This window comes from Amphibalanus amphitrite, unplaced genomic scaffold, assembly GCF_019059575.1.
Source record: "Amphibalanus amphitrite isolate SeventyFive unplaced genomic scaffold, NRLGWU_Aamphi_draft 000388F_arrow, whole genome shotgun sequence".
Lineage (NCBI taxonomy): Eukaryota > Metazoa > Arthropoda > Thecostraca > Balanomorpha > Balanidae > Amphibalanus > Amphibalanus amphitrite.
This window is the reverse complement of record NW_024881882.1, coordinates 53227-72241: the sequence shown is the minus strand read 5'-3', so window position 1 is coordinate 72241 and position 19015 is coordinate 53227. Positions and strand designations below refer to the sequence as shown.

General features: G+C 50.9%; 2 protein-coding genes across 5 annotated transcripts; both read left to right on the top strand.

The window, feature by feature from the left end:
- Window positions 1-1277: 1277 nt before the first annotated feature.
- Window positions 1278-10955, top strand: LOC122390256. Its single transcript, XM_043382994.1, has 4 exons — window positions 1278-4256; window positions 9504-9627; window positions 10051-10519; window positions 10889-10955. Exons 1-4 carry the CDS (start codon window positions 1278-1280, stop codon window positions 10953-10955), a joined length of 3639 nt encoding a protein of 1212 aa, XP_043238929.1.
- A 2697-nt stretch (window positions 10956-13652) lies between these two features.
- On the top strand, window positions 13653-18890 carry LOC122390271 (uncharacterized protein DKFZp434B061-like). 4 transcript variants are annotated; one of them, XM_043383021.1, is made up of 6 exons: window positions 13653-14751; window positions 15216-15299; window positions 15707-15937; window positions 16571-16690; window positions 16937-17049; window positions 18586-18890. In XM_043383021.1, the coding sequence occupies exons 1-6, from the start codon at window positions 14133-14135 to the stop codon at window positions 18604-18606; spliced, it is 1188 nt and encodes a 395-aa protein (XP_043238956.1). In that variant the 5' UTR covers window positions 13653-14132; the 3' UTR covers window positions 18607-18890. The 4 variants fall into 4 exon arrangements, 2 of the variants coding, with proteins under 2 accessions (XP_043238956.1, XP_043238955.1); XR_006258119.1 differs by having other exon boundaries at window positions 13658-14751; window positions 15220-15299; XR_006258118.1 differs by lacking the exon at window positions 13653-14751 and adding an exon at window positions 14818-14848.
- The last annotated feature ends 125 nt before the right edge of the window (window positions 18891-19015 follow it).

Below are 19015 nucleotides of genomic sequence, written 5' to 3'. Positions count from 1 at the left end.
TCTCGGCTGAACCTCCTCAGAAGAACAGTGTTCGATCGTTGGAGTACTTCCATTCCGCCCTGCACTGCGCGGTCACGCTCATGCAGGCCCAAGGATATGAGGCGGACCTGTACAGCACAGAGAATCACCGAAGAACGGTGGTCAAACTTCCAGAATATCTACGGCGTGAATGGGGTAAACATGTGCTCGAACTCCACCCAAGACATCCATCACTCATCGACCTGGACGTTTGGCTGCTGAAGCAGGTCCAAATTGCATCGCTCTGCCAAACCGCTGAAACGCCGAGTGACAGGCGGGGGAGAACCAGAGACCAGACGACTAAGCGAGCAGCGCATGCTACCGCAACTTCGTCACCAGCCTCTCCATCAACGGCACAGAAACCAGGTGGGAATGCGTCGTGTCCGAAGTGCGGTGGTGAGCACAGACTGCACCAGTGTCGTGAGTTCAAAAATCTGGACGTCGAAAGAAGAATCGACCTAATATTCGACAAGGGACTGTGCCTCTGGTGTCTGCAAAGGGGACATCTCGCCAGAGAATGTCACAACACCAAGCTCTGTGGTGTAAATGGGTGCCAGAGACGCCATAATCAGCTGATACATGGCAGCACCAAACGAACCACGCCCCTCACCGACCGCTCGGGAGCCGTAGCCAGTCGGCCTGCCAATGAAACAACTTCAGCGGCAGAAGGAGAAGAGGTACGTGTGGTGGCTGCATCTACCTTCATCGGAAAGACGGGCGGAACTCTTCTACAAATCGTTCCAGTTCGAATCCATGGAAAGAAGGCAGGAACTCACCGTGACACCTATGCTCTTCTCGATTCAGGGTCAGAATCTTCCTTCTGCAGTGAAGCTGTGCTGAACCAACTGGGAATCACAGGACAAGACGAACAGCTGTGTCTTCAGACAGTGGAAGGAACTGGAAAACCTCAAGCATCAACTAGAGTTAAGCTAGAGCTGAGCTCTGTGGCCCCTAGGGAAACTCGAAGAATCATCGTGCCTGAGGCGTGGTCTGTTCCATCTCTCGACATCTCCATGCCGAACGTCTGCAAGAAGCAGCGGGAGAAGTGGCGTCACATCAAGGACTTGGACATTCCTCAGTGCTCCCATGGACAGGTGGAACTGTTGCTCGGAGCTAACGTCAGCGAAGCAGTCATCCAGCAAGAGGTCCGGGTGGGTCAACCAGGCCAACCGATAGCTGTACGTACTGCTTTTGGTTGGACCCTGACTGGCGCTGTGTCCGACCTGCACCCTGGAAAACATGGACGAACTAGAAGAGCGATGTTCATCCAGAAAGGCTCCGCTGCTGACGAGGAACTGGAAAACATGCTGAAGGACTGGTGGACGACTGAATCCTTCGGAGCCAAGTATGAAAGGTCAGTGTCACAGTCGAAAGAAGACCGTCGAGCGCAAGAGCTTCTAGAGTCAACAACCACCAAGTTAACCGGCAACCGCTACGAGACTGGCCTCCTCTGGAAGACTGACGACGACACGCCTTTTCCAGACAGCAAGGTGATGGCTACAAAGAGACTACACGGCACCGAGAGGCGTCTGGTAAACGATCAAGAGAAAGCAGCAGCTTACCAGGCCACGATCGATGCATATGTAAAAAAGGGCCACGCCAGAAAGCTGTCCAGGGAGGAGGCACAGCTCCGGCTACCCAGACGCTGGTTCCTACCACACCATGCCGTGACTAATCCCAATAAGCCAGGCCGCTTCAGGATAGTCTTCGATGCGGCAGCCAGATCGTACGGAACATCGCTGAATGACAAGCTCCTGACCGGACCAGACCTGCTGAAGAACCTCACCGGCGTCTTGCTCCGTTTCCGAGAAGAAAAAGTCGGCATGGTGGCAGACATCCAAGAAATGTACCACCAGGTCCGTGTCATCGAGAAGGACCGACCTGCGCTCAGCTTCCTGTGGCGCGACCTGGATCAAACTAGAGAACCAGACATCTACGAGATGCAGGTGACCATCTTCGGCGTCAAATCGTCTCCAGCGTCTGCCAACTACGTCCTCCAAAGAACAGTCGCGGACCATGGAGAAGACTGCGGGCTGCCAAAGAAGGCCGTGGAAACTGTGAAGAACAGTTTCTACATGGACGACTTCTTACGATCAGAAGAACATGAAGATGATGCGTTGAAGACGACGAAGCAGGTGACAGAGACACTCTCCCGAGGCGGCTTCCATCTATCCAAGTGGGTAAGCAACTCGCGGCGCGTCCTGGAGAGCATTCCCCGAGAGAAGCGCGCCCAGCCGGAACTAGACCTCACAGAAGCGGAGCTGCCCACACAAGGCGCCTTGGGAGTGGTCTGGGATGCTGAAAAGGACAGTCTGAGCTTCAGATTCCGAGACTCAAGCGTCCCGATGACAAAGCGGGGAATCCTCCAAAGGACTGCGTCGATCTTCGATCCTCTGGGGATCGCCGCGCCCTTCGTCATCAGAGCCAAAATGTTCATGCAGCAGCTCTGGACCAAGCAACTGGACTGGGACGACGAGCTGGATCGTGAGGAGCAGAAAGAATGGGAAGAATGGCTCCAAGAACTGCCAGCACTGAGAAACATCAGTGTCCCACGCTGCCTCCGTCCAACATCAAGTGACACAATAGCGCGTGAGCTTCATGTCTTCTGCGACGCATCAGAGGGAGCGTTCGGAGCAGTCGCTTATCTCCGTACGACCTCACCAGACAGCACGCATCACTGCTCGTTCATCATGAGCAAGACACGAGTTGCACCGCTGAAGAGACTGTCGATCGTCAGACTGGAGCTGCAGGCAGCAGTGCTCGCAGTGCGCTTGGTGGACGCGCTCCAAAAGGAGATACCAGATCAAGTCAAGAAGGTCACCTACTGGAGCGACAGCCGGGTCGTCCTGCAGTACATCAGCAACGAGAGCAGACGATTCCATACATTCGTCTCAAACAGAGTGGCAGAAATCCACGACCTGTCAGACAAAGGTCAGTGGCGTCACTGCCCAGGACGACTCAACCCAGCCGATCTGTGCTCCAGGGGTGAGACAGTGAAGGAGCTCGCCGACAACCCTCTCTGGCTATCCGGTCCAGACTTCCTCCGAGGCGACGAAGAAGGGTGGCCAGAGCAGCTTCACGTTCAGAAGCTGGCTGAAGAAGACGTAGAAGTGAAAGTTGGAGCCTTCGCCACAGTCACGGTGAGGGATGCAAAGGCAGCACTGCCGACACCGAGCAAATTCTCGTCTTGGACAAAATACAAGCGCACGGTGGCCTGGATCCTGCGCTTCCTCCGCAACTCGACGCTGAAAGGCGAGCAGAAGCGACAGCGAAACCTAGGCCCACTGACCGTGTCAGAGCTCCATGACGCGGAGAAGACCATCCTCCAGATGGTGCAGGCGGAGGCCTACAGGACCGAGCTGCACCAGTTACAGGCGGGTCAGCAGCTCAACAAGAAGAGCGGCATCGCCGACCTGTCACCAATCCTGGACGCTGATGGCATCTTACGAGTCGGGGGGCGACTAGAGAATGCCCCACTGGACGAAGACGCTCGCCATCCCATTCTACTGCCAGCAGGTTCTGATGTGGCGAGGATGGTCATCTACGAAACGCACCGTCAGCTCATGCACGCCGGCGCAGAACACACCCTGAACGAAGTTCGCCAGAAATTCTGGATTCCGAGGGGTCGTTCGCAGGTAAAACGAGTCCTTATCGACTGCGCCATCTGTCGCAAGAAAAGGGCGAGACCTCAGCCTCCAAGAATGGCCGATCTTCCCGCTGACCGGTTTAACACCTCCCATCCGTTCAGCTTCGTGGGGATCGACTATTTCGGGCCGCTCACAGTCAGGCGGTTCCGCAAGACAGAAAAGAGGTACGGCCTGCTGGTGACGTGTCTGGCCACGCGAGCCATTCATCTGGAAGTGTCCAACAGCCTGGATACTGACAGCTTCCTGATGGCCTTCCGACGGTTCGTGGCACGCCGAGGTCGTCCAAAGAAGGTTTTCTCCGACAACGGAACAAACCTGAAAAGCGGTGAACGTGAACTCCGAGAGGCACTGACACAGTGGAACCAGCAGAAGATCTCTGACGAGCTGAGCCAGCAGCAGATCGAATGGTGTTTCAACCCACCAGCCGCAAGCCACATGGGCGGCATATGGGAAAGAATGATCGGCGCAGTCAAGAGAGCGCTATCAGTCGTGCTCGGCGGCGAGGTAACAACAGACGAGGTGCTGTCAACTGTCTTCTGCGAAATAGAGAGCATGATCAACAGTAGACCGCTGACACACGTCACAGACGATGTGAGAGACCTGACAGCTCTCACACCGAACCATTATCTCCTGGGGAGGGGAAGCCGTTGTCTTCCCCCTGGAGTCTTCAGCAGCCAGGATCTGCACTCCAAAAAAAGATGGAGGTACGTTCAAGCACTGACGGACCATCTCTGGCGAAGATGGAAAAGGGAGTACCTCCATACCCTGATCCACAGAAGAAAATGGCAAGCTGACCAACGGAACCTAGCAGTCGGCGACGTGGTGCTGCTAGCAGAATCTGACACGCCCCGAGGTCACTGGCCGCTGGCACGCGTGCTGCAAGTGTTCCCGGGGCCTGACGGCCGAGTCCGCGCCGTACAGCTCAAGAAGGCAGCAGGTGGTACGTATACCCGGCCTGCCACGAAGGTGGCGCTTCTGGAACTTGCCCCGTCGCCTCCTCAGCCATCTCATTAGCCGACCGAACGCAAACAAGAAATGATGCTGGCTGGCTGTGGACTGTCGAGCCCACGCCCCCGAACGAGCTGAAGTAAGAAAGACTGTTGTGCGCGTACGTGCCTACCGACGCACTCACTCTTCATCTGTATTTTGCATTGCCTGAACCTGAACTTCATAACTCGCGCATGTGGCCGTTTGTGTTTGGTAGTTTATTCGATTCAGGCGTGTAAATCGTACTTGTTTGAACGTCTTTGTCGGTGATCGTGTCATTTTGTGTTCTCCCTGTGGTCAAACACGGGGGTGGAGTGATGTCACCGACGAAAGTGCTCGGACCAACCCGCGCTACCGCTGTGCCGCCGTGATAGCCGGCCGGCCGCCGTGACACCGCGGCGCCGCCGCCGCTCGCTGCAGCCGTCCCGCCGCCGCACCGCCGTCACCCCGTCCAGACTCAGGATGAGTTGTGAGGCATTGTGCAGGGCGGGGCCGCGAGCAGACGCGGCCGGCGGTCGGTACGCGTGCCGCCGACGCCGCCGAGACGCAGCAGCGCCGCGGCCGCCACCGAGACCGAGATATAAATTAAAGACACGTCGTTTTAAGGCACGTAGGCCGCCAAGCTGGCGCCTTCAGCCACCTCTCCGCTGCAGTGCAAGTTCGCACTCGTTTTGCACACGTATTAAGCATTGCGTATAAAATGTGGGTCACGTACGACCCCGGCAGAGTCTCACTTCGACCGTCGCGCTGTGCGCACGGACTGATCTGCCCCGCTCGACGCCTCGCCCGGCTGAGCGGGGACAGAGTACAGAAGCACGCGCGCAGACCGACTCTCCTGCGCGCAGCCGCGCCCGGCGGGGCAGTGTCAGTGCTTCAGATTGTACAGCGAAAGTGAATGGTGCTCCGTGTCTGCGTGTTTCATCTACCGGTTTTCTTCACAACTGCTTCCGCTTCTTGCTTCGCGTATACTTCAATAAATCCTCTACGGGAAATCTTCACGTCTATCTACTACTGAAAATCGCCGAATATCAAAAACCCAGGAGCTCACATAGCAGGCGGGCGGGCTACGAATGTCGCACAAACTCACCGAATAAAATACAGTCCACATCCAACCAGAAAAGAACTCCGAGCGACAGTTTGTCGGCGACAGTACCTACTTGTTTATGTTTTGACCATCTAGATTTTAAACATTTGGCTGGTGCCTGCAACATTTCAGGAGAATGTGGAAAAGTAGAACACCTATGAAATGTAAATATGATTACTGCTCACTGCCCAGTCTTCAGAAACACATTTCAGTAACTCAAGTGCTTTTTGTCCTTGTTTTTTTTATGAATGTGTTAGATTTTTTGCAATACCTCTTTGATTACAGGTGATATTTGAACAGTTATAGACTGGAATTGAGTTTCAAAATTGTGGGTATTTGTGGGGCCAACTCAGCCAAAATCAGTCTGCTGGTAGTTGTGGTTGGACAATGGATGGCTGCTGGGTGGGACGGGTACTGAAACTGCCCAAATGTGGCATATCAAGAATGCAGGTTTTTTATGGTGCCGGTAATTTGTGCGGTGTTTTTGCTTGGGGCGTGGTAGCATGCCGGTATCCCATAAAATTTTGTGTGGCGGGGCGGTGCCGGTAGCAGCCTTTGGGGAAAACTTTGCAACTCTAGTCAGGTCAGATCAGGTCAACTATAGTAGGCGTCCTGCCGGCTATCCATACGAGGTGTCATTCACCACCGACAGCTTTGTAACATGTTTAGGCACCCAAGTTACTTCTCAAATGTGCAAATGAGTGTTAAATTCGAAATTAGTTCAAATAACTACCCTAGCAGCGTTTAACTCGATAAAGTAAATCAAAATCATCGTCAATGACTTGGCCTGACCTTTACGTGTTCTTGACACCTATCGTAATGCATGAAATGGGACGTCCATCATTTCACATGTTCGAGCGTTTACAACCACAAAAGAAAACATTTAAAACGCACGGGTAATGTGCGATCGAGAAACAGATCACAGGTCAAATGCCGTTTGGGTCACGGCCATGAAATTTTCATGGTGAGTGTAAGATAGATTAACTCGATGACATGCCACTGAAAGTTTCGTTAGTGGGACCTACTCCTCTACCTGATGGTGTGCCAAAACACGAATATCCAAACCATCCGGCTGTTGCGGCCGTCTACACCGCAGTATGTGCGTAGGTGCGTATGCGCGATAGGTATCTCTAGAAACAAACCGAACTGCGCACCATCCCTGCAGCACGCTGGATGGACGACGAGGCATCGAAAGGGCTGTTACTTGTTGGGTAAGCTGTTGGTTTGAGGTGGTGGTTGGGATTCGCATACCCTCCGCCCCGCTCGCGCGCTCCCGGACTGTCCTCTGTCCCCGGCCACTGGTTATTTCCTCTCCGAGCTCCCCCGATCTTGCCTCGTCAGTTTGCCAAAACAACGCCGCTCTCCCTCACTCTCTCCCCTCCCTCCCTCCCTCTCTCCTTCCTAACATCTGAAGCGAGAGCGACCACGTGCTCGCAGGGGTGTCCGTAGTCCCTTAACCGCTAATAAGATGCCTTATCACTGATTGCTATCGGTCGCTTTTTGCGCGAGTTATTTGCGAAAAAAGCCAAGAAGGGTCGAAAGGAGCGGGTTGCAGATAAAAGCTTACGTAGGTATGTACCACTAAGCATGTAGCACAAATGTACAGCCCTCTGCAGACTGCGTGGAAGGTATTCCTTTTTCGACAAAACGGATAATAACTCAAAGGCTATGTTATCAGTCGGTCGGAACTCATTGCAAATAGATGCGCCAAGCTCCACTCCTTTGATTGGGTCTATCACTAAACAAAGAATACACCTAGTGTAGCAACAAAACGCAAAAATTGCTTTGGGGGCAAATAATTATAAACTTTTGGGTTTTGTTGCCAAACTGGATGGAAAATGTAGACATGATAAGCCCAATCTAAGGTACAGAGTCTAGCGCATCTTGCTGTTACGATTTCCTAGTGGCCAATAGCATAGCATTCGCGTTATTCCCGCCCCGGTCTTGTCGAAAAAAAAAAGAATACCTACCACGCAGTCTGCAGAGGGCTGTACGTATTGCAAATATTCGTACTGCATAATGTACGCATGGACAAAAGTACGTCAAGGAAAAACTGTACGTGAGGTGTCGCCAATGTGCGCACAGTGTTACGTATATTGACAAAAGTACGTCAAGGAAAAAAGTAGGTATTGCAAATGTGCGTACGGTTTAAAGTATGAATGGATAAAAGTAAATAGGGTCAAGAACAAAAGTGCTTTATCGCAAATGTACGTAGGTACGGTATCAATACTTTTGTATTACGTATTTTACCAGCAAAACGCCTTATAGGGCGACAATCAGAGCGAGCGAGAGGGTGAGCCTTGCACGTGCGACATTGTGAGGGGGCACCTCCAACTGACTTGTGCACGGCACCCTACTACATAACAGGTCTCTAGCAATGTGCCAAATTACAGGGTGTCCGGAAGTTATTTGCCCCTTGTTCATTCAGCTATAATCCCACCGTGCGCTTTAAGAACTGTTGAAAATTTGCTAAGACCATGCCTCAGGCTATCCACAACTGTCCGTTAGTCACTTGACCTAACCCGGTCACCTGACCTTGACACTTGTGAGGCGTCAGGGGCCAGTGTTTGGCAGGCGTGACTCGCACCTAAACGTGGTGTCTACCAGGAAGAAAGAAACTCTTTGACAAAGCGTCATCGCGCTGAAGTTATGGTAAAGACTGGAATGAAGTAGGAAGTCAAACAGAATCCTCTGTCCTAATCCCAATCGAAATCCCATGGGGAATCTTGAAGGAGGAGCTCATCAAGATTGAACCAGGTCCCACAGAAAACGGACTTTAGAGGAACCTGTGAAAGGTGTGCCTGCACAGTGCACATCAGCACAGATATTCTGGACATCTTGATCCATGGAATACCAATACGGATGAGGGAATGGGTATGACAGGGCAGGGGATAGGGCCGCTCATACTGAGATTTTTCCTTTATATGGGAAAGATTCCGCTCGCTTCGCTCGCTCCGTAATTACGAGGCGAGCGAAGAGAGCGGAGTCTCGTTACGGAACGAGCGGAGCGAGCGGAGTCTTTCGTAGATTAACGGGAACTAAGTCGGAACTAAGCGAAGTTCGCCCTTCCTGCAGCTCAGAGATCGACGAAATTGTGTATGGAAGTGTTGTTCAAAAATAAAGAAAACTAAGTAAACTTTTTCCGCAGCGCCCCATGCCTCTGCATTTGATCCGTCATTGCCACTGAACTCCTCTCCTGAGCCGTGCATAACTCGCATATCTGATACCAATGCTACATAAATCATAACGCAACGACCTCGGATTTCTTCGGCGCAGCTTAGTATCTGCATCGAACATTCCCGCGGCCGGTTCTGTTGACACCGACAAACTCAAACGTCAGGCACCTGGTTCATAAGCTCACTTTTGCACGGGTCTTTCTGGAAAATGCTTCTGCAGTTGTTTTTTGTTGGTGCTGCAAAGCACAACTGATGTGTCCCATAGACTTTTGAATGCGCCGTAAGTGCCCCATACAGTGCCGTCGCACAGCCTTCACGAGGATCAAAGGGTGAACACGAAGCGGTGAAATTCTGCTAGCGGGCGGTAGCATCGACCCATGCGGCAGGGGTCGGCCGATATTTTGGTCGACTTGTTCCGAGTTCGCCAGAGGTGGCGGTGAGTGCACAAGCGCAGCACCGATGGAGGAGCATCGTGGAGGTCTGGCTCTGCTGGGACCAGGCTGGTCCGCCGGACCGGGACCCGAATGGTCTCCGGACCGACCCCTGCGCGTTGTCGCCGTCAACTGCTTGCCCTACATCTCTGTGGAGCAGCGGCCGGACGGCTCGCTGGCCTACAGCAACGTCCTGTTCCAGTTGTGGCAGATCATGGCCGAAGAGCTGGGCCTCAGCTATGAGATGGTGGCACCACTCACGGACGGCTTCGGCACGCTGGATGGCAACGGCACCTGGGCCCAATCTTACCAAATGCCGTGAATGCGCATTCACGGCATTTGGTAACATTCAGAACTATTCCACATTCACTTATTCATTCGTTCAGGCGACATTCATAATCATTCACGCCAGCAAAATCATTGGGCAAGATTAGCGGGATGCAAATAAAGAGGGTATCTTTGATATCAGTGCCGTTAACTCCGGCCAGTGCTGCCAAATCCTATTTACGGCATTGGTAAGATTGGGCCCTGGATAGGGGTGATTGGAGACCTGGTCGGCGGGCGCGCCGACCTGGCGCTCCAGCGGCTGGGCACCACCCCCGACAGGACCGCCGCGGTCGACTTCCTAAATGGTGTGCCCTTCGACTCCTGGAGTCCCACGTTCTTTGTTCGACGTGACATAGCAGGGACGCCGCCTCTGTCTCCAGAGATGTTCGCCGGCCTGCTGCGGCCGCTGGGCGCCGACGTCTGGTGGACGCTGGCTGCCACACTGCTGGCGCTCTCGCTGGTGCTGCGCCTCTCGCTGAGGCTCAACAGTGTCAGAGCCGAAGACGGCCGGCTGGTGCGCGACATGGGATGGGGCTCGTGTTTGTTCGCCATGGCCTTGACCGTGCTGGGCCAGGGCTGGCACAAGACGCCGCAGTCGCTATCCGGCCGCAATGCGACGATCATCGGTTGGTTCCTGGGTATCCTCATCTTCATTAACTACACAGCCAACTTGATGTCATTTCTGGCGGTGCCCAGAGTCGTGCGACCCATCAGCAGTGTTCGCGAGTTTGTCGAACAGCCCGACTGGACTTTGGCCATGTACTCAGGCGCTCGGAAACTGGACGAGCTTAGATCCAGCCTCGATCCCGACGAACGGGAGCTGTATCGACGATCAATTACTGGCGACAGGTTTGTAGCTTTAGATAGTGTGGCAAAAGGCGATCTGCAAACATTTGAACCAAAACTGATGATTTTCGGTGATTTTGACGTCCTTTATCACTTCTTCGGTGAAGAGGCGTGCAACTATGTCCCGCTGCACACTACACCGATCAAACCAGTCGTACTCTTCATGGCGATTCCAAAAGGAAGGAGCGCTTTCAAGAAGGCCATCACCAAGGTGCTGCTGAAGCTGTACCAAACAGGCGTAGTGTCGCGACTCATACACTCTGTTTGGAAGCCTGATTACAGCATGTGTGCTCCACCTAAAGGCTTTGCAGAGTTATCTATCCATAACCTAATGCCCGTTTTCTGTCTGCTGCTGCTGGGAATTGTTACCAGTCTGACCATACTGGCAATGGAGCTGTTCTTGCACAAAATGTCACAGAGGATGCGCCGCCAGAGATGAAGAATATCGCACCTAAGTGTTGAGTCTGGCCGACGTCTGGTGGCCAGTAGCGCTGCCAGCGGTACTGCACGACCTACGGCAAGGCTATAGGAGCGATGAACCGGACCTGACGGACCAGCCGTTATATGGTCGGACTGGCGGACACCCATCAGTCATCACACGCCACCTGCGGCAAGATTGCACAGGAGTTCTACTGTTTTTCCAGCTCTCGAGTGCACTCTCGTGGAGCAAGATATGTGTACCTACTTACCTAGCTGTGTGTACTTGTAGAAGGATCGTCTATGCTCCGGCGTTCTTCGCATTCGGGCCTCGTCTTTTTGGACTATCTAAATCATTCACCTTAGAGGTTTGTTCATTTAGAGCTGAATAGCGTTGCGCCTGGTAAATTGAATGGAGCTTTCGGTTGCTGGTCCTTCACGAACCTTTTTTAACGCACCGAACCTAGCTAGTAGGTATTAGACGTAAGAGTAGCTAGCACCTTTGAAGGATATGCTTATGTATGGAAAAAACAGTCACAATTTGGTAACGCACAAGCCTCAGTTTTCGCGATTCTTCTCGTCGTGGTGTGGTTGTTGTGATGTGTTATGGATGTGATTTGTTATGGATCTGCTATAACTGTTATAAGAACACCATTATTGTTAGCAGGAGTTTATAAAGTTATCGTAATGTTTATAAAGCCTCGTAAGTCAGAAATACAGCCGAGATGCGTCACGTCGGATCGTTTTGTCTCACTCATGTTGGCAGCCACGATCACTCCCTCGCGAAATAACGGCCGCACTGGTGGAATGCCTTGTCAGCACTGTGTCACTGGATTAAATTTTGATAAGTCTCTGATGAACTCGACCGCCTACGACTGCCTTACAACAGATGGCGGGCTGTTGCTGTGCTGATCCAGTGCTGTTTGGGGGTAGGTGATGCCAATGCTTTTCAGGAAGTACCCACGTTTGCTTGTTCACACAAAAACGTTATTTGTTATGGGATGAGTACAAGCAGCTTCAAGCGATCAGCGATAAGTGCAGGTGTTCGAAGTCAGTTAACCCGGCAGTTGCTGGGGTATTTCGCCACCCACCGTTTGCTGGGGGGGGGGGGGGGCGTTAAACGCCCCCAGCCGATAACTCGAGAACCAATAGGCGCAGCGAAACGCACGAGGCGGCAAACGAAAGAACGCGACGAGACGCTTCAGATGAGTACTTTAAAGTTGAATTTTGAGGTCACAGGTCGGGTCAAGGTCAGGTCAAACACCTGAAATCGGGCTTTCAGTAGCATGGACTTCAGGACTTCGCAATGGGTGCCTCTCGTCATAAACTCTGTCAAAACGGTGCACAATCCATCATATAAGGCCTACAAGAGTGTCAGCTCCATGTAGGGGTCAGTAAAGCATAGGTCAGGGTCAAGGTCAGGTCAACCGGGTAGGCACATATCCCCGAAAATAAAAACTGATATTCGCAACCTGTGACACATGTTTTATGGGTAATTTGGGGCGTAGAACACGATGGTGACATTCATTTTATTATATGTGTACGTGTTTGGCTAAAAAAAGCTCAATTTAAGAAATTCATGTATCATGGTCGTGAAGTAGTTACGAGAAATTGCCAAGATTCAGTTCAAGATTTTGGAAAATGTGGAACGATAATCAATAATCGAAGATAGCCATTTGATTGTTCATGGTATTGGCAGTCTAATGGCGTTTACGGCATGCCTGTATGTCTATTCTGTGATTTTATATGATTTTTTGAACATATGGCGTTTTTGGCCGAAAACTCAGAAATCATGACGTCACTAAAACCTCGATATCTCAAAAAAATTTCCACCGATTTTTTTGAAACTTTGTCAACTCACAATACACTTCAATCAATTCCCTACAGGTACCCAAAATTTGCCAGGCGAAAAAGTGGGGGCGTTTAACGCCCCCCCCCCCCCCCTCCAGCAACTCGCGGGTTAAGAATTCGGTAGACGGTGCACGTCGCACGACTCATAGGTTGACTTAACGACTCCGTGTATTGGTGCTGAGCGTTGAAAGGGAGGGCGTTATGTTTCAATATTTGTTAGGATAGGCACACTATGTAGAACGCTGATCAGCAACTGCTCATAGAATTCGTTTCCAATTCCCCGACTGGTGCTTCCGAATTCGCGAGCGTTTCGCGATCATGCCTCGGAATCCGCACAATTAAAATCGAAAACCCTTGGATCGGCTTTACGCGCCTGCGGTGCGCCATTGGTCCGGCCAAGTACGCGAGTGACTTCATTCTCTAAGCGTCATTCATCGACAAAAGACACCAAGCAGAACCTAGAATTTCGGGTATCGTAAACTCGCGTCCGGGTCCGGTCCGTACTGACCGCTTGGATCTCTCCCGGAGTGGACGGCCCAGCTCGGCGTGGTTGCTCGCCCGTACCCAGGGCCCATTCCACGGCACGACACTACAGCGCGGTACGCTTATCGGTGTATTGGGTTTCCACGGAAACATCAACAAACCCGGACGCTCGCAACAGTGGAACGTTGAGGCGAATTCGGCTCAAACGCCGCACCAATACCGTAGCGTGGCGTATCGCGCTGTAGCGTCGTGCCGTGAAACAGGCCCAGATCATCGGTCCACCACGATAGTCTGACACCCGGTGACGTCCTTCGTTGACCGGCCGTCACCCCGCCGTCAGCGCGCCCGTCCGTCATCCACCCCCACGCGCTGCAACCGGTGCGGCAATGGATGTCAGGAGGGCCACGTGGGCGGCTGTCAAGCGGACGCGCGCCAGCGCGCGCGCGGAGCTGCGGGCAGCGAACGGTGCGGCTGAGCCGAGTGAGATCGCGGGGAGTGCAAGGAAGGCTGTGAATTAGTGTGAAGCTGTGCACAGTGTGCAGTGTTTGTGAATTAGCTTCAAAAGGTGTGATAGAGCTGTTAAGAAGTACTGCACGGAATCAAGTGTAACCGTCGTCCGGTGCTGTCTATGTCACAGCAGACACTAAGTCGGCGTCGCGTTGCTGTCATTCGTCGCTCGTGATAGTGTTGATGATTCAGATCTAGTCGCTGTGATATCAGCTGGTTTTGCTGAAGATCTGACGGTCTGAGGGTGAAAGAGCCTCAGCTATCTACTCTGGTAAATTACATCGTCTTTTTAGCTGATCCAGACCTCCGCGACTGTCCCAATGACCACCTTATCATCGTGGGGTCCGTGCGCATCGCGATGAAGCTGCCGATTCCGCTGGAATTGGTGATGGTGCCGTTGTGGCTGCTGCTCGCCAGCGTTGCTGCACTTCCTACCCCGGCGGCAGCACCTCCTGATCCTGTACCAACGCCTCCAACTGTTATGCCAACACCTCTCACCCCAATACCAGAGCCTCCCACCCCTGCACCAGCATCTCCCACTCCTGTAGCAGCACCTCCCACGACTCCAGGATCAGCAGCCGTAGCAGCTTCAGCGATGCCGTCAGCCACGTCAATCACTGAGCCTTTAGTACCCTCAGCAGTGCCAACATCAGTCACTCGAACACCAGCTACCTCGCTGCCACCTGCCTCTTCGTCACCTCCCCTGACGAAAACTCGACTTACATCAGCTCCGCTCACATCTTCTCTCGGTTTGAGAGCGTCCCCGACCCGGCGGCCGCTGCTGTCTGACCCGCGGTCGGCAGGCTTGAGCAACGCCGGCCGCTCGCTGCGGCAGACCCTTCCTCAGACACGCGCAGACGAGCAGCTGTTTCGCCGTCCCCGCGGAACGTTCAACGTCAACAGTCGACAGCTGGAGCAGGGACTGCGCAGCGCGGCGGTGGCGCCCTCCTTCGGTGACCTGCTCTTCTCTGACTCCCGTGAGCGCCGCCAGTCGGCGACATGGTTGGTCTGCGTCCGTCAAATGGCTTACCGGGAACGTAGCTCAGTCATAGCACTGCTGCTTGAGCAAAATCAGTGCTTACCCCGCGTTCGATGTCTCTCTGACGACGAAGATTCTACGTCGTCCGTCCAATCCCGTTTCATAACCGCAGCCAAGCCCCTGCCGACCTTGAACGGGATTGGCCGGACGGCGTAGAATCTTCGTCGTCCGAGAGACATCGAACGGTGACGGGGATTAGACTGTCGTTTTGAGGTCAGAGATTCCCCGTTACCAATTTGTGTCCTCGGCTTACTTTTCGAATAATCGATTGGTCCTTTGAAATAATTGTCAATCGGCAATTTTTAGAACAGCTTTTAGAGGCATGTGCTTCGTTAAAATAGACGTGGGAAACCCTTTGCAAGATCAGATATCGACCATTTGACAATGATTTCCTTTCCCTAGGCAGAGCACCGCTCAATTTGACGCTGAACAGAACTGGAAGTGCAAATGCACTCTTTAGAAGAGAGTTTGCCAATCGTAGACGAGGTAAGATGGACGCGCAAATACATACTTACAGTTACATACCTGTATAGCCTATAGGTAATGTATAGTCTCTTGAAAGTATCACTTCAGCTCCCTGTTTTGAGGACCCTGACTTTTTAGACTGGCCGTCTGGCCGTTTCCGTACCGTTTTCACGGTATTATGGGTCAGCAAGGCGGCCGACCTTCAAAAGCCAGGCGCCCTCAAACAGGGAGCGATAGCGATACTTTCGAGACGCGATACTTCAAAGAGAGACTACACCTGTTGCTTCGTTCTTTCGCATAAATCGTATTGTATGTTGTCTAAAACTTTAAGTCAAAGGTAGGTACTAAACGGCATTAGCGACGATAAATTCTTAAGATATTGTTTTGCTGTTGCGTCATAGTAACTTGCGTCCCTCGTCTCCGCACAGATCCCGTTATTGACGTCACGCTGACCAACAACGTGACGCAGGCTGAGCGACAGCGGCGCGTCACCAACGTGACGGAGCTGGAGCGTAACGTGACGCAGGTGACGGAGGACGGGCCGCCCGGCACCGCGGCCAACCTGACCAGCCGCCTGCAGCGCCGCAGTCTGGGCAGCCGCGTCCTCACCACCAACTCGGAGTCGAGGGCGCGCGGAGTCGAGATCCGACTCAGCTTCGGTGGGTACTGAGCGGCGACACGGGCTCGGACTTCGATGATAGTTACTCAAAATCAATGAGTCGGTTTTCGTCCTCATTTTGAACAACGTTTTTAGACACTTAAGAGCTTATCGGAAAAGGAGCGTGTCTGTCCACGAGAGGAACCCAATGGTACCCGATGTTGAATTGCCATGGGTAACCTCACACTTAGGGTCAGTCGCAAAAATTCGGCTTAAATTTACACCATTTGGAAACTTTATCTTTTCAAATGACTTTGTTTGGAAGACGTTTAGGTCACAGTGAACTTCTAGTGACCTCATCTGACCTCGAATAAACTTGACCATAGATAACGATCTATGACTTGGCACATGACGGGTCATGCAATGTGCCAAAACCAAGATTTTGGGGTTAAGTGGACTTCCCAGTACCTACTGATGGAGGTGAAAAGGCTGCTCAATATATTATTCAAGGGACACTATATTCATTTCCGTTATTGACACGCCGTTTATTCTTTGACTATTTTCTTTCAAGCTGCGAAATCAGACATCTTAATTTATAGTTTGAAATGCTGAAATAATCTACAAAGAAATATGATATTAATCTTACAAGTGTTCAGTGATCTGTATGATGAGCAGCCGCCCTATTTACCTACAGACGATACCGGATCCACGTTACAACTATCGGCCGACAATCGACGCACCCTCACTGACATCCAACGAGACGACAACGACCGAACGATTGTCAGAAATTCAACCGACATCTTCACCGAAACTGGTATGGAGCGAATAACATATAAATAAAAGAATGTATTTGTTATAGAAAAAAGAATAGTCAACTATCCATAGATTTATGAGAACCTGGAACTAGAAAAGGAATTTGACATTTTCGACTCAACTGTAATTTCACTCAATATGCAAGAGCATGAGTACCTACCAATATATATTGTTTTTCTCCTATGGTATTAAAACGTTTTCGTGGTAACGTGGTGTCATGACAGACGATATGTCTTTACCCATGCAGGATTTTCGAGACGAATACGCAACATGCGACGAAATAGAGACAGAGTAAACACTGCCAATGTTAATGAGACTCAAACAAACTTATCCGTGGGTCTCGGGATTCAACCTCGTAATGTAAGTATCTGGCATTCAACAATATGATTTCTTTTAACCTAGATGATGCGTACATGTTTGGCATAAGAATTATATATTTTTAGCGTAAGAACTCAGAACAATGTTGGTACTTGCTGCAATGCATATATTTTATTGACACTGACACATATATTTGATCAAGCATGTGATTCCACTCACGACACACTTTCGAGAATTGACAAAGCTCTGCTAAATCTTAGCAATAAGTAGCTGCATCTTTAGAAGACGACCTCTTCTTGTCTCATTCACCAGTGAAGCTGTCGATATGGCTATTGTCAAAACAGCTACAAACTGCAAACGTCCTACACAGTGTTGTAGATGCTAATGTCTTCTCATCCGCGTCTGCTGAAATGACGTCACTCATGAGCGTCCACGCTTTTACCTTCCTTTGGCGTGTCATCAACTGAAGCATCTCCCCCAGTAGCCTCGTCTAGGAGTGAATCATGCAGCGAAAGCTGTGGAAGACTGTCCTGCACCAGGCTGTTCATGTCCAGATCAGCGAAAGACGTGCAGCCCAATTTCTTCGCTAGATCGTTTATCTTGCCTGTGGCTTGAATTATTGTTTCATCCTTATCCTGGGGGACAGATATGACTCCCAAGTCTAGACCGAAATCCGCGATATCAACGGATATCTTGCATCCATCGAGCTCGTACACTTTCCGCATAGTTTCAATGGATGCAAAGGTCTCCAAATCTTGCGTTGCTAGCTCCTTGACCTTTGGATTTTTGTCTTTCTTCAGATCTAGAAGATGACAGAGCTGTTTGATGATCGTTTCCTCATCTTTTGTCTCTTGATATTGGCTAGCGTAGTCGCTATCTGCTCCACCCGTTGGGTACTTGAGCTCAAAGACATCTGATCTTGATCGTAACCAATAGTTTGCTAGGGTTAGCTTGAAGTCACTTGTATCGTAATACGTGTCCAGAAACTTATCTTCCTGTAAGACCTTGCCGCCCAGTTCCATTACCTTCTCGTGAAAGTTCTTGGGTAGCAAAAAGTTCCTCTCTACCTTACGTTCTTTTCCTCCTTCGCCTTTTTCCATTGTCGAATGTCTATCGTCGTGCTTACGCGTTTGAGCTACTTTATCAATTAATGTTAATACAACGAATTATATGTAGAAAATAGTTATTTCTTGCTCAGAAATTGTGGAATAATTGATGTATATCAATCAACTTGGAGCCTTTTATCCCAGAACGCCCAGAACAACTTCATACACAGCGATGCACAGCTTGCACGCAGCGCAAAAAGCGTTATAAGTAATAGCCCATTCACGTGCTATGTGAAATAAGGAATCCCACGTCTCAAAGCCCTTCGCCTAAATCACTTGCATCATTTTTTTAACACTCAAAATATGCTACAGGTCCAATTATAAGAAGATGAAGGCATCAATATCAGTTTATTTAGCATTACTTTATTTAAAACAGCCCTTTTCACTTACCTACTTTAAACCAATGTTGGGACTCATTCGGAGGCTTCGTTTTTGACAAATAGAAAATATGATTCTTTGTCATCTTTTACAGAGAACCGTTCTCCTACGGTGACCACAAGCCAGGAGACACACTTCGAACGCTACAGAGAAGAATGGGAAACCTTTATTTTCGTATACTTGGGAATGATAAAAGGCGCAGCCATACAAGCAGTCAACTGACCGTAAACCGAATCAAACAACTTGATTTACACTGACTTCTAACGGAAACAGTGGAATCACAAGTAAATTATGCAAGATCCCGTATGAATCAAATTTAGCTTTTTTTGGTAGAACTCTTGTTTTCAATAAATAATTGGGTTAAAAATGCACAGAAAGCTGGAATACACTGAGGAGCTGTGAAGCTTTGTGTTCTTTTGCAATGACAAAGCCGGGAAACTCCTGATATATCTGCAAAAACTGCAGGGTGGTATGCTGTGTGTGTGTGGGGGGGGGGGTGAAGGGGGGTGCTTAAACACCCCTAC